The 15508-nt window shown below is 37.2% G+C and overlaps 1 protein-coding gene across 1 annotated transcript in view; it reads left to right on the top strand.

Annotated features, from left to right (window-relative positions):
• NARS2 (asparaginyl-tRNA synthetase 2, mitochondrial) overlaps nt 1-15508 on the top strand; it is a 124960-nt gene that overhangs the window by 90815 nt on the left and 18637 nt on the right. The window contains exons 8-11 of the mRNA XM_080817450.1: nt 2796-2894; nt 3003-3040; nt 12558-12624; nt 14190-14327. Of these exons, the coding sequence (XP_080673576.1) occupies nt 2796-2894; nt 3003-3040; nt 12558-12624; nt 14190-14327 (342 nt within the window). The remainder of the gene's footprint in view (nt 1-2795; nt 2895-3002; nt 3041-12557; nt 12625-14189; nt 14328-15508) is intronic.

The raw sequence follows: 15508 nt of genomic DNA, 5'->3' as shown, positions 1-15508 counted from the left end.
TGTAATCACAGGATGTTGAACAATTTTTGTCACTTCTCACTTCTATTCATTTTATCTTTCTACTCTTATCCAGTAAATGACCCAATTCCACTTAAAACATAAATACCACATATATCATCAAATAGAATGGGCTTGCTAGTTCATTATCCTGTCTTGGTTGGATTTCCTAGTAAACTCTAAAGCAGAGATTTGGGGGGTAGGGGGTTAATGGGGAATGTTCTAGAGAACAGCATCTGTAAGGAAAGGAAGGAAGCAGCATTGGGCAGAGGGAAAGGTTGAACTATAATGCATGTAGAGAGGCCTTAGCTAAAACTTTGGAGCTAGAGTGGTCTTTCATAGTTGTCCCATAGAAAGGCAAGGGGGTGGTATACCTTTGTTTGTTCCCCATCAAGCAGTTACCTAATATGGGCTAGCCTTGGGAAGAGGCGTACTCTTGGGTAAGATAGCACTCCTGGCCTGGCCTGTTCCTGAAGAGGGACTCAACTAGGCACCATCAGCAATTAATATTCCCAGTGGATAAAGCTCTTGGTCCTGAAGAGGTGTTTTGACTACACACAGTATCCATTTATATACCACTTTAACATTTCCCACTGATTGTTGTAGATCAGTGTCCCCCAGGGGACGTTTTTGGTTGTCCCTAGGAAGTGGATGGAGGAGAGGGGAGAGTGGTTGCTACTGGCATCCAGTGGGTAAAGGCTAGGGATGCTATTGGACATGCTAACATGCCCAGGTTCCTCCCACTCAACAAAGAGTTACCTGGCCAAAAATGACAATAGTAACACTGTCAAGTAATTCTTTTCTAAAATATAGGGATTCAGGATCTGAGCCTCACAAGGCATCAGTAAGATTCCTTAAGCGGCTTTTGGTTCCAGCCCACCACCCAATTGGGTGTTACTCTCTCACTCAGGCAATGAGAGTATTGTAAGCCACAGTAAGCCCTTTACCTCCCTCTTTCTGCCTTGACCCTGTCTCTCCTGCCCTCCCCCCGTAAATACCAGAGAAAAGTTCCAAAGACATAAATTATGTTAGGTATTATTAAACATTATAATTATATATTCTATACCTGATAATTATTTTTTACTGTTCTTCTGAGTGGTATTCAGCATACACTGTTCAGTAATTTTTAATTAATTGAAATACAAACTTTTTCTTAAAGACAGAAAAAAAGTATGTTCCTCCAAAAGTAATCTTCTATTTTTCTTAATTTTCTCCTTTTATGAATTACATTCTCTGGAAATTATTATCTTGATGAAAATTTTAAATCAGAATACTGTAACAAAGGATTTTTTTCTGCTCATAAGGTATAAACAAATATTACTATTTTAGTGCCATTGAGTAATATATTTTTAAAAACATCTGAAGGTTATGCTAACCCTTCAGTTAAGTTTCTGTTTTCTTCAAATATATTTATAGAGCATAGTCTGAAAGTCAAGGTTAGAAAAGCCAGTGATTTTCTTCTTCAAGTGGAAATTTACTGCTCATAAGAAAGACACCAATTTAACATCCCCAGTGGTCACAGTCTTCATCTTACAGATGGGTGTGTTGAGCCCCTCAACAGTGCAGGCTTAGTATCCAATCTGTTTTTGTTTGCTCCCCATATGTGTCAGCTTTTTTTTGTGATTGAGGTATATGACCCTTCATAAATCTTTCAGTTGCTTAGTAACTTCTTTATCTCCCTACTCTTGTATCAAAGGTAATATAGCCTCAGGGTAAAAGATCTTTAGCCTCCTTTTGCTCTTCTTTCATCAAGTTATTCCTTACTCTTACACAAAATATATATGTAAATATAAAAATATAAAATATATAAAAAATAAATATATGAACACATATAAACACACACACATGTATATGCATATATATAAATGTATCTGGTTGTTCCTTGGTAATCAAGTATGTTTCTGTATCCGATCAGAGTTAGTGTGGTAGATGCTTGTGTCCTGCCCTGTGTCTCCAGCCCTGATAGGGTGCACCGGGGATGCAAGAGAAGGAGGGAAGATCCTGCCTCTGGGGCAGCCTGAACTTACCAAGTGCGTCTCTCTTTCTGAGCACAACATTGGGAGAGCCTAACAGGATCTCACTGACTTCAAACCAAACATTTTAGTTTTGATTAGAAATACTTTCCATTCCAATCACCTTTTTTCTTCTAACAACAAGGTTTTTCTGTGGGATGTGTATGGATACCCCTGGTGGAATGTATTCTTACTTACTGATTGGTGTTTATCATGACTTGTGTTATTACCACTGTATGCTTTGGCAAAGCAAAAATATACATATTTAGATGTAGATCTATCACTGCTCCTGTAATTTTAAAGTCAGCTTTCATTTACCAGTGACTGAATGAAGCACTTTTCAAAGTGCTGATGTTTGTTGCATCCTTCTCTGAGCCAAGTATTCAAAGTCTTATACATGGATTATCTCATTTAATTATCACAACAGTCCTGGAAGCTAGGTACTGTTACTGCCCTGATTCTACAGGTGAGTATATTGCACTTTAGAGAGGCATCAGTCAGTTTTGGCTGTTCATTTAACAACCTCCTTCTAGTATTGGAATGATTAACGGAAGATTCATACATTTTTCTTTCCTTTTTTTACCCACTCTGGGAAGAAATTGCACTGCCTCCCGTAAGCAGTCTGGAAAACTGAACTAACGTTCTGCGGTATATTCAGGGATTAAGAGGCCTAACAGATTTATAGCTGCTAAAACCTGGAGAACAGTCCTTACAGGACCCCTAAATAGATTTTTCATACAAAGTGGCTCACTTGTCAGGCAACTAACTATCTGTCATTTCTCTTAGGTTATGGAGGGACTCTTCAAGACTGCAACAATGATGGTTCTCTCAAACTGTCCTGAAGATGTTGAACTCTGTCACAAGTTCATAGCTCCTGGCCAAAAGGTAATTAGTTTTGTGGATGAAGTCTAATACATCTACTCTTTAGATACGTTAATTACATATAATAAATATAATTACATTTAACAAATTTTCTTCTCTTTTCTTACCAAGGACAGATTAGAACATATGCTAAAAAACAACTTTTTAATGTAAGTAGATATTATACTTTCTCTGAACTTTATTCATATTTTATCATAGTATTTATCACACTATTAAAGTTTTTTGTTTATATATGTGCTTATCACAAGGAAGACCCATGTTTTAAATATTTTTGTAACTCTTATATCTGGTTCATAGTTGATAATCAATGTTTCATGAATATATAAATGAATAAATCTAGCAAGATAAATGAACACAGTCATTAGTAACTGAATTAATGCAGTTCAAACTAATATTAAATTTAGAAATAAAAATTTGGCTCAAGTAAAAGATGTTTATTTGGGGGCACCTGGGTGGTTCAGTTAGTTAGGCTTCTGACTCTTGGTTTCGGTTCAGATCATGATCTCAGGGTTTCAAGATCAAGCCCTGCCTTGGACTACAGGCTCAGTGCAGAGTCTCCCTGTCCCTCTCCTTCACCCTCTCTCCCTTCTCCATTCACACTGGCTCGTGTACTCACATTCTCTCTCAAATAAATAAATAAAATCTTTTTTAAAAACTTCAGTATAATTAACATAGGGCGATATATTAGTTTCAGGTGTACAATGTAGTGATTCAGCAATGCTATATGCTATATTCAGTGCTTATCATAGTAAGTGTCCTCTTAATCCCCTTCACCTGTTTCACCCATTCCCCCACTCATCTCCCCTCTGGTAACCATCTGTCTGTTATCTGTAGTTAAGAGTCTGGTTTTGTTTTGGTTTGGTTCAGTTTTTTTGCTTGTCTGTTTTTTTCTTTGTTTTTTAAATTCTGCGTGTAAGTGAAATCATGGGGTATTTGTCTTTCTCTGACTGACTTACTTCACTTAGGGTTATGCTCCCTAGATTCATCCATATTATTGCAAATGGCAAGATTTTGTTCTTTTTTAGGGCTGAGTAATATTTCATCGTGTGTATGTACCACATCTTTACCCATTCATCTATCAGTGGATACTTGGACTGCTTCCATAGTTGGACTATTGTAAACAATGCTGCAATAAACATAGGGGTGCATGTATTTTTTCAAATGAGTGTTTTTTTTTTATTTTGGGGGGGAAATACCCAGTAGTTGAATTACTGGATCATATGGTGGTTCTGTTTTTAAGTTTCTGACGAATCTCTATACTGTTTTCCACAGTGGCTGCACCAGTTTGCATTCCCACCAATAGTGCATGAGAGTTCCTTCTCCACATCCTCACCAACACTTGTCATTTCTTATGTACTTGATTTTAGCCATTCTGACGGGCGTGAGATGGTATCTCATTGTAGTTTTGATTTGCATTTCCCTGATTAGTGATGTTGAGCATCTTTTCATGTGTCTTTTGGATATCTGGATGTTTTGTTTGGAAAATGTCTGTTCGTGTCTTCTGACCATTTTTAATTGGATTATTTGTTTTTCCGGCATTGAGTTGTATCAGTTCTTTGTATATTATAGATACTAACCCTTTATTGGATACGTTATTTGCAAATATCTTCTCCTGTTTTTAGTAGGTTATCTTTTAATTTTGTTGATTGGTTCCTTTGCTGTGCTGAAGCTTTTTATTTTGGTGTTGTCCCAATAGTTTTTGTTTTTGTTTCTCTTGCCTCAGAAGACATATCTAAAAATGTGTTGCTCTGGCTGAGGTGAGAGAATTTACTGCCTGTTTTCTCTTCTAGGATTTTCATGGTTTTAGGTCTCACATTTAGGTTCTTAATCCATTTTGAATTTATTTTTGTATGTGGTGTAAGAATGTGATCCCGTTTCATTCTTTTGCATGTAGCTGTCTAGTTTTCCCAGTACCATTTGTTGAAGATACTGTCTTTTTCTTTCCTGCTTTGTCAAAGATTAATAGTATAGTCAAAGATAATAGTATTGTATGTTTATTTCTGGGCTCTCTGTTCTGTCCCATTGATCTATATATCTCTTTTTGTACCAGTACTATACATTTTGATTACTACAGCTTTGTAGTATATCCTGAAATCTAGGATTGTGATACCTCCAGTTTTGTTCCTCTATTTCAATATTGCTTTGGTTCTTTGGGATCTTTTGTAGGATAGTTTGTTCTAGTTCTGTGAAAAATGCTGTTGGTTATTTAATAGGGATTACTTTAAATCTGTAGACTGCTTTGGGAAGTATGGACATTTTAACAGTATTTTTTTCCAGTCTGTAAGCATGGAATATCTGTTTGTGTCATCTAAAAAACGAACTTCTAAAATACATACATGTAATGTTAGCCCATCAGTTTTTCTCTGTTTCAGTCTTCTTTTTATTTACCTTCAATTGCTCATATCTGGTTATATATTCTAAACTGTTTTTTAGCCACTTTCTTAAACCTGAAGATCTGTGTTTTAAGTATAACATATATGTTATTCTTTCATTTCCACTACAATCCTGTACAAGTAGTACTTGATATTGGACTGGTTATTTATTTCACTAAGCATACTAATCACATAGTCTGTTCCATTTTAATAAAACAAACACATATTTAATATGGAAAAAGAACAATACACAATCTTTTCATAAATAGTACAAACAATTTATGTAAGACTTAGTATTCATGTATAGGAGGTAAGTTTGATACTCGGAAGAATAGAAAATTGTTTCTAAGCATAATTTGATGTCATTCTCCACTTACTATCATTAGGTTTAGGAAGCTTTTGTTCTAAGAGAACAAAGAATTCGACCTGTCCTGGAGGAGGGTAATAAGAAAAAGTTGGCAGACCTCACTGAGCTGAGAGTTTCAGGTATCAGTGTAGACCTTCAGACTTCAAGTTAAAAGTGGTGAGTCCTGGAGCCTGAATGAACAGCAAGGCATCAGTTGTGAGATCAGAAAAAGAGGAAATAGGAGGCCCGTGATAGAGAATCGAAAGGCAGTGAAGTACAACTGAAGGCTTTTAAGGGGTTTTTTTTCTTTCACTGTAGTGCAAATTGAGTATGTTAACTAACCAGAATTTAAATAAAAACTTGGAAAAAGAAAAGAGTGTCTATTGAATATTCACAGTATGCCAGACTTGTTCTGGAATCTGAACAAACTGTCTAACAGCAGTGAAAATAGCAGACAAAAATTCCCTGTCTTCATTGAGCTTACATTTCTGGGGGTAGTAATCAGAAACAAGAAATAAGAATAATAAGTGAAATCTATAGTCTGTGAGAATGAGTTATAGTAAGGGGGAAGAAACCCAGAGAAGGGAAAGAAGAGAAGACAAAAGAGTAAGGAGGTAGAAGTTTTAGATAGCGTAACAGAGACCATCTCACTGGGACGATTTTTGAGTAAAAATTTAAAGAAAGTGGGGGAACTAGCTGTATAGATGTGTGGGAAAAGAATATTTTAGGCAGAGGGAATGGCAAGTACAAAGGCTTCTAGGTTGGAGCATGCCTGGTATATTCAAGTAGTGGGGTGGATAAGGGAAAAGGATAATAGAAGATAAAGAAAGGAGGTGAGAGGTGGGAAAACATGTAGGGCCTTGTAGGTCACTGTGAAGAGTCTGGGTTTTTGCTTGAGTGATGTGGGGAAGCCATGGAAGGGTCCTATACAGAGGACTGATAAGATCTGAATTGGATTTAACAGATTCACTCTGGCTGCTAGTTAAGAACAGGCTTTAGAGTGAGAGCAGAAAACCAAAAGGAGATTTTTACAGTCATCTGGGTGAGAATAAATGATGGTTTGGACCATGTATTTGATTCATACAGAGAAACAAAACCAACATAATGTATATAAAGAGAAAGATTTATTTTTAAGGAACCATCTCACACAATGTAGAAGCTTATTGAGTTCAAAATTTGATGGAGTAGTTCAGCAGGCTAGAGACTCAGGGAGGTGTTAGCAGCTGGAGTCTGAAGGCATTCTGCTGGCAGAATTCCCTCTTTCTTGGCCAGTCTTTGTCCTCTTAAGGCCTCCAGCTAATTGGGCATGGCCCACTCACATTATGGAGGGTAACATGCTTTACTCAGAGTTCACTGATTTAAATGTTAATCTCATCCAGAAATACCTTCACAGAAACATCCTGAATGTTTGACCAAGTATCTGGGTACCATAGCCCCGCCAAGTTGACACATAAAATTAACCATCATAGGCCAGGATGGTGTCAGTAGAGATACAGAGAAGTTGTTCTATTCTAGATATATTTTCAAGATAGAACAAACAGTATTTGTGGAGAATGGGAAAGAGGGAGAAGTCAAGTGTGACTTCAAGTCTTTTGTCTTATACAGCTGTAAAAATGGAGTTGCCATTAACTGAAATTGGGAAAGCCATTAGAGTAGCAAGGGGTTTGGGGGGAAATGGGGGTGGTATCAGGATCATTATCATCATGTATCATGTTAAGATCAAGATGGTTTTCAGACATCCAGTTGTAGATATTGGGTAGGCAGTTTCAGTGTACAGATCTGGAGTTTACAGAAGAGCTCTGGACATTGTGTATTGATAAAAGTACTAAGTAAGCAGGGAAGGAAAGAATTAATTTGGGCATCCTAAGGAATCTGTGCTGGTGACAGAAAACCAGGGAGAACATCTTAAGTGAAGTTATCTACATCCTATCTAGTGAATAAGATCTAAGATTGGAAAAAAATATCCACCATTTATTAAATATTTGCTGTGTGCCAGAAGTGATAAACTTTACATACATAAATGTAAAAAAAGTTCCTTGTATCTTCACAACGCTGTGAGTAGTTATTATTGCTCTTCTGTGGATGAAGAATCAATTCAAAGAGACTAAGCAAGTCAAAGATGAAATGGGAATTCAAACTCAGTTACCTGATTTCAAAGCTCATGCTTTCAGCCACTCACTACACTTCGAAAGGGCACTGGAATTAATGCTAGAGTAGGTGTAGCTCTTCACTGTCCTTATGACCCTCACATATCACTTGTGCTTTGGAGTCCAGGTCTGTAAAATACTAAGGTTGGGAAGTGACCTCATGGGCTGTGCCACACTAGTCATTGCCAGCAGCATCATCCATTCCACATCGTAAACCATAGCTGTGGTTTAAATGTATACCTGTGATGATTTGTTTAGTATTGTAACCTCCATGTGGTCAGAGACTTGTTTATTTTGTTTACTGTTACACCCCCAGTGCTTAGTGCGTCTAACAGGAGCTCAGTAAATATTTATTGAATAACTGAATGAATGAGTAAATGACATTTGAGTAGCCATGGGAGTGAGAGTGTTCTCCTTTAGGCTAGGTCCTCTCCCTGAAGTTTCCTGTTAACTCCTATCACTGTTTACTTTGGTCACTAAGTGTCGTGAGCTATGACTCAGAGGACCTGGATTCTAATTCTGGCTATACTTCTCTTCCGCTCTTAATGAATATGTTAGCACTTTCCAACAAATATTTATTGACTATCTACTATGAGTTAGGCATTGTGCTATTCATTGATGATCCATAATATTGGTCCTTTTATGGAATTTAAAATCTAGAGAAAAAGATGAATAGTTAACTGTTTGCATGAAAGATTATTTAATCACAACTGTGAACTTGATGAATAGTGAATCTTTAACCTTTCTGAACTTGAGTTTCCTCATCTATAAAGTTATAACTTGTCTATCATATCATTTGAAAGGATCAGTTGGCCATACTGCTTAAGCAATGTGCCAGACTACGTAACTTAACACTCCTGCTATAAAACATCTAAAAATGCTTGTTAAAAATTATAAAAATCTGGGGCGCCTGGGTGGCTCAGGTCCTGATCCCAGGTTCCTGGGATGGAGCCCCACATCGGGCTCCCTGCTCAGCCAGAGGCGTGCTTTGCCCTCTCCCACTCCCTCTGCTTGTGTTCCCTCTCTCGCTGTCTCTCTCAAATAAATAAAATCTTTTTTAGAAATTATAAAAATCCATTTAAATACTTTGTTGAGTTCACTAGAAAGTAAGAGAAGTTCCAGGACCTACAAATGAAGAGGGAACTGAGCACCAGAGGGGAACACATAAATGGCATGACACTGAGGTTTCTCAAGGTGGAGGTATGGTAGATGGTGGGGGGGCTCCTGGCGGGGGAGGGGGAGTTGCCAGTCTTTGAAACCAGAGATTTTAACAGCCATAAGAGGACGTGAAAGTAGAACTAAGGTTGATGAATTAGAATTGAGATATTCCCCAAAAGTACACATATGCATACCTGTGCACACACATGCGCACACACATACAGAAGATACTGTGTGACTTATATTCCTTTGCATAAATAGATTTCATTGTATTCTTGACTACTTATAATTGTTTTATATGAAAGTAAATAATTTAAAGGACTTGTACAATAATTGAATTTAGCCCTTACCAAGCAGAAATAGAATTCAGTTATTTTTTATGTCTCCTTTATAACATTAAGGTTTTTAAAATATAGAGTACTTACCGTTTTTTGCTCTTCGTTAATCTGTGAATTTGAGTCAAAGAATGCTAATAATTTTAGCCTAGCAATTCTAACCCAACAGATTGAAAATGGTTTTCTTAAACCCTAACAAAAATTTAAACATGAAGGTAGTTTGATCCTGCATCATGTAGTATCCCTATATCTCCCCCTCCTGTCCTCAAAGTACTTTAGAAATAGCTTCTGAGAAGAGATATTATTCTCTGTACATATCAAAAAATTGAGAAAGAGAGTTGATAAAAGCCATTAAGGATATCCAGTGTCAGAGCTATAATTTGATCTGAGAAGCTCTGCATAAGCTTAAGGTGTGGGAGGAGTGGGGCAGAAGATCCAGAATAACAAGAAATAAACAGAAAGTCATTTTTTAAAATAATGTAGCAGTAACATATCAATGGCACAAAATCTCTGTGCCTTCCCTCTTTGACTGCTCTTATATTTCTCAGTATAAGGAGTAGATCATATCCAGTAAGTGATGAAACAGAATGATGGAATGTCTAAGAAAAGAACTGTAGACAATATAGTCCAATCTCCTTATTTTACTATTACAAATACTTAATTTTTTTAATGGTTGTATAGAACATTCCAGAAAGGTATAAAACGTATAAAACGCTTTCATTAAGGTGAAGTGATTTACATACTAGCCATTGTGGGGTAGAGGCGGAGGGAGAACTCCAAGCCCATTGTCTTTGTTTTGATTGAGCATATTAAACTCCAAGTGTTTTAGGCATTATCTCAGTAGTTAAAAGCTTCAGCTTTGAAGTCAGCACATCAGGTTTACCACTTACTTACATGAATAATTTTGGCCACGTTACTGTCCCCTCTAACCTCACTTTTCCCTTCCGTAAAACGTTTTAAAAATGACTAGTACCACCAATACCACTATCATTTTTGCCTTAGAAATTTTTACTTAATACTAGACTTAGATTTGAGTTAGATTTTCATCTTGGAAAAATAACGCTCAAAACATAGCTTTGAGGGGCGCCTGGGTGGCTCAGTGGGTTAAAGCCTCTGCCTTCAGCTCAGGTCATGATCTCAGGGTCCTGGGATCAAGCCCCACATCGGGCTCTCTGCTCGACAGGGAGCCTGCTTCCCTTCCTCTCTCTCTCTGCCTGCCTCTCTGCCTACTTGTGATCTCTGTCTGTCAAAGAAAGCAAGCAAGCAAGCAAGCTTTGAAGGCTTCATTTGTGCTATATACACAACTCCTTCCCATTGGTTATTATAGGTATGAATTTAATTTTTCCTTCGAAGAGTAAGTTTATGTTGGGCAACTTATTTTTTGAGTTTAAAATCCTTCAGAAAGTTTGCAGATTTGGGGGTTTTGTTTTGTTTTGGGGGGGGTTTTGAGGGCAGGGTTTTTTGGATGTTCTACTGTGGATTTTTGTTTTTAATCATGCAGAGTACTGTTTCGGGACACCTGGGTGACTCATTCGGTTAAGTATCTCCCCAGGGTTCTGGGATCAAGCCCTGTGTTGGGCTCCCTGCTCAGGAGGGAGTCTGCTTCTCCCTCTACCCGCCCCCCCACTCATGCTCTCTCTTGCTGTAATAAATAAATAAAATCTTTAAAAAAAAATGTTCAAAGTACTGTTGGAAAGGGCATAGGGAAACTGACATTTTCATATACTACAGGTGGGCATAAATTGATATAACACTATAAAAGGGAAGCAGTATCTTTGGCAATATCAAAATACCTAAAAACTGTAAATATAAATACACTGATCCAGCAATTCCAATTTTTCCATATGCAAAATCAATATTTAAGAATCATTTGTGACAGATGTATGTAGTCATAGTTTATAATAGCAGAATATTAGAAACAGCTTAAATATCCATCAGTGGATGAGTGGGTAAATTAATGAGGATACAGCCACAAAATGGACTTTTATGTAATAGTTCAAAAAATGAAGAAGCTCTTTCTTTATATACTGATATGGAAAGATCTGCAAGGTATATTATTGAGTCAAGAAAGATGGAAAAGAGTGTGTATGGCATGTATACTATGGCTGCCATCTATTAAAGGAGATTGTATATTAATATTTGCTTATAGATGTAAAAAATCCTCTGGAAGGATACACAAAAATCCAGTGACAGTAATTTTATGTGAGGAGAGGAGCTACATGGCTATGGGACAGGGTGGATGGAAGATGTACACTCTTAGACGTGGTTTTTTTTTTTTCTTAACTGTGTTCAGGTAATTACCTATTCAGTTTAATTAAAACAAATGCTTGGCTTAGCTTGCTTTAGACATGATAGTTTCTTACTGAGATAATCCATGATATTTTTCCTAAACAGTTGTACCATACTTAGCATATATTACAAAGCCCTGGCCATGGCCTGAAAGAATCCATAAGATCTGATCTCTGACTATCTTTCATACCTAATTTCCTGGCATTGTTCCCCTGTTAAGTATGCCACAGGCACATTGACTGTTTTGTTCCTGGAATGAACCAAACTGTTCCTTCACTTCAGGCCTTTGTACTTACTGTTCCTTTTGCCTAGAATACTTACCCTCAGATATTTTTCTTACTTCAGATGTCCCCAACTCAGTGAGTCCTTTCTTGACCATCTTATCTAAAATAACACCCCTAAACACCCTCTGTCTTCTTAGCTTGCTTTATTTTTCTTATAGCACCAATGGTTTCTAGCATTATATGCTTTCTGTTTACTTGTTTATCTCCACCCCCCACCAACTCCCATTACTCAGCGCACAAGTATCACCTCCATAAAGGCTTTGTTTTTATTTACTATCTCTCCAGTGCCAAGAATAATGCCTAGCACATAATAGGTGCACAATAAATGTGTATTGAGTGAATGAATGATGACCTTATGGAAAGACTTTTGCTCTTTCAGCCTCAATATTTCACCCCTTTTATTAGGGCATTGACATAACATGAATTCAGAGAAAATCTTGATTTGCCTAAGTGACTGGTTCTTCTGTATATACTGCAAGTAGATCAGGAACAGGATTACTGAAAGGCCACTTCTCTTCATACTGCTCAGACTCTCATATGATTAGATCAGCCTTAATTCCTGATTACTCAGTGATGATTTATTTATAATCATTCCTGATTACTCAATAATCATTTAGTACTGATTTGTGACCTCAAAGACTGTATGGGAATAGGCCTTTTACAATTTTTCAGATGGACTAATTAGCAATATACCATGTATTAACCTTTCTCTGCTTTTACCCTGTTCTTTTCCAGCATTTCTTACACTGAAGCAATAGAGATCTTAAAGCAGGCATCTCAGAACTTCATCTTCACCCCAGAGGTAATATTTATATTTGTATTTATATTTATATTTATATTTATAATTTTACCCCCTCTTGTCCTTATCACATTTCATTAAGAATCCTGGGGCACCTAGCTGGCTCATTTAGCAGACCATGCAACTCTTGACCTCAGGGTTGTGAGTTAAAGCCCCAAGTTGGGCGTAGAGCTTACTTTAAAAAAAAAAAAAAAAAGAATCCTTTAAAATAATCTTATTTCTCTAGGGCACCTAGGTGGCTCAGTCGGTTAAGTGTGTGACTCTTGGTTTTGGCTCAAGTCATGATCTCAACATCCTGAGATTGAGCCCAGCATCAGGCTCTGTGCTCAGCACAGAGTCTGCTTGTCCCTCTCCCTCTGCTCCTCCCCACAACGCTCACTTGCTCACTCTCTCTCTCTCTCTCTTTCACTCTGGAATTAAAAAATAAAATATTTAAAAATAAATAAATAAATAGATAAATAATCTTATTTCTCTTATTAACACTGTTTGGTATTTGCCAATCTTTAAATTGGCTTTTTTTGATGTTTGCTTAACCTTGTTAAAATATTTAGAATAAATAATAATTTTGAAGTAGAATATCAATTTTAATAGTAATGGTTAAAGAATTGTAAAGAAGTTTCCCGAGTTTTTTATGAAAATCCTTGAAAAGAATGGTAATATGTTCAAAGAGGCCACATGATTTATCAGTGGATGTGCGCATAATATTAGAGGCAAGTCTCCTCATTCCTGTGCCAGGGCTTATTTCCTATAATTAACATATTGGCAGACAAGTAGGAATTATATAATGTTAGGAATGTACTGTAATAACTTTGTCTTCAAACTGTTCCCTACACCAGTCCTATCCCCACTTAAGTCAGATCCTCTTATGAGGTGTAATAGTTGTGCTTGTTATAATTAGTTATTTTGTTCATGTAATTTTTTATTTGTTTTTATGTCTCCTACCCTGGAAACTTCATGAAGTCAGGAATTCTGATTTTCTTACCACTGTGCTCAGTACCTAGCATGGTACCGGCATTTAATAGGCACATTAGTATTTGTTGAATAAGTAGATGAACAGTGTTATTAAATATTCATCAGAGCATCTGATATATGAATTGACTCTTTTATTAAAAAAATATTCACTGAGAGAAGCCATCTAGCCAGAGATAGACTCAATATTAAGAATATTATCTTTCATCATTTAATTTCCTGCAACCTTGGAACAGTAACCATAGAAGAAGCTTTAGGCAATATTAATAAAAACTATGACTTTGAAGTCAGTTTTTACACACTGTGGGAAGGGTACTTTGTTTTCCTGCAGATGCTGTTCATCTGCTAAATGCTGCTCCTCAAGATGGGGAGAGAAAGCACAGCATTTATCTACTCGGTTCGGCTTTCATCTTTCCAAGGCCTTTGGCTGTTCTTGTAACACACCTCTCTGGCTAAGTTATCTGTGTAGCCTCAGCAGACAGCTCCGCACATCACTGAGCCTCAGAGGAGGCCCTTGGAACCGATACAGGTTATTTTCGGGTACCACATTGTGTATCTCAGCTCTGTCTTCTCTGATAATTTCTTCTTTCTCATTACAGTGGGGTGTCGATCTACACACCGAACATGAGAAGTACCTGGTGAAGCACTGTGGCAACATACCAGTCTTTGTCATTAATTATCCATTAGCACTCAAGCCTTTCTACATGAGGGATAATGAAGATGGGCCTCAGCACACAGTAAGAAAAAGCACTAAATAAATTGGGGTTGGTCGTCTCAGAGTCTGGATTTTTCCTTTGATTTAATTTCATTTATCCTTTGGCGTATTTTTAAGAATTATATCCGTTACACTTGACATCTCTTAAAATTTCTCCAAGGTACCTCTGAAAAAGTGTTCCCGAAGAAGATCCCAATGTTCTCGAAGCATACTTGTTATTTCTGTCACATGGTGTCCTTCTTCGTTTAGCAGATGCACATGTAAATGTGTTTTGTTTTCTTTGGCTTTTTTTTTTTAAGGGAACCATTCTGTGTTATATTTATTGATATTTCAATTACGTATGATATTTGTCACTGCCTTTGACACTCTAATTAGGAGTGTCAACAAAAAAATTTTTTTTTAATTTTTAAATAATTGGGAGGAGGTAGCCCAGAACACTGTTTAGCAGTGCCAGGTCTGCTGTTAGCTGAAATACCGGTAAAGAGACGGAGGGATGGGGGGATGGGGGGCAAGAAAGGAGAGCAGTGGCTTGAGCAGGCAGAGGAAGAGCTGGCCCTCAGGGTAGGAGGCTCAGAGTTTTTGGTTTGGTTGTCAGACAGAAATTGGGAGGGGAGAGGATGGAGGGATCTGAGAGGTCTAGGCAGATTCTCCTGTCACTTCTTGTCTTCCTGTCTTGTCTCTGTCTCTCTCTGCTCTCTTTTGCCTCTCTCACACTTTCCTTTTTTCACCCTTAGTTTTGATTGCTTTCTTATTCTTCTAGTTGGCTTTTTCCTTTTTTTCTTCTTTTGTCTCTTTTTCCCTCTCTAACAAAATTAGCAGTAGAATATATTTGACTCTTTAAATACTTATTGAATAGTTATATACTTAATATCATTAACTGTAGAAGTCTGTGAGATGTTATGTTTATCTCACAAAAGACCCAAAAAACTAAACTTTGCTCTCTGATGCTTTTCACTTGTCTCTAGGTAAATACCAGTAGAAAAATGTAGATCAGGGCCCAGGGGTAAATAATCAGTATTATCTATCAATCAGTAGATTCCTATCAGGCAAACTACCATCTCATCTCTAAGTCCCAGAACAACCTTTCCAAGAAACTTACTATTTCTCCCATTTTACAGATGAGAAGCTAGGGTTCACGGACACAGATTGCACTTGCCAAGCTTCATAGGTAGTGAATGACCGAGTTTGTGATCAGACCTGACT

The sequence above is a fragment of the Martes martes genome, assembly GCF_963455335.1.
Source record: "Martes martes genome assembly, chromosome: 10".
In the NCBI taxonomy this organism is placed as follows: Eukaryota; Metazoa; Chordata; class Mammalia; order Carnivora; family Mustelidae; genus Martes; species Martes martes.
The sequence above is the reverse complement of the archived record's forward strand: the minus strand, read 5'-3'. Positions and strand labels throughout refer to the sequence as shown.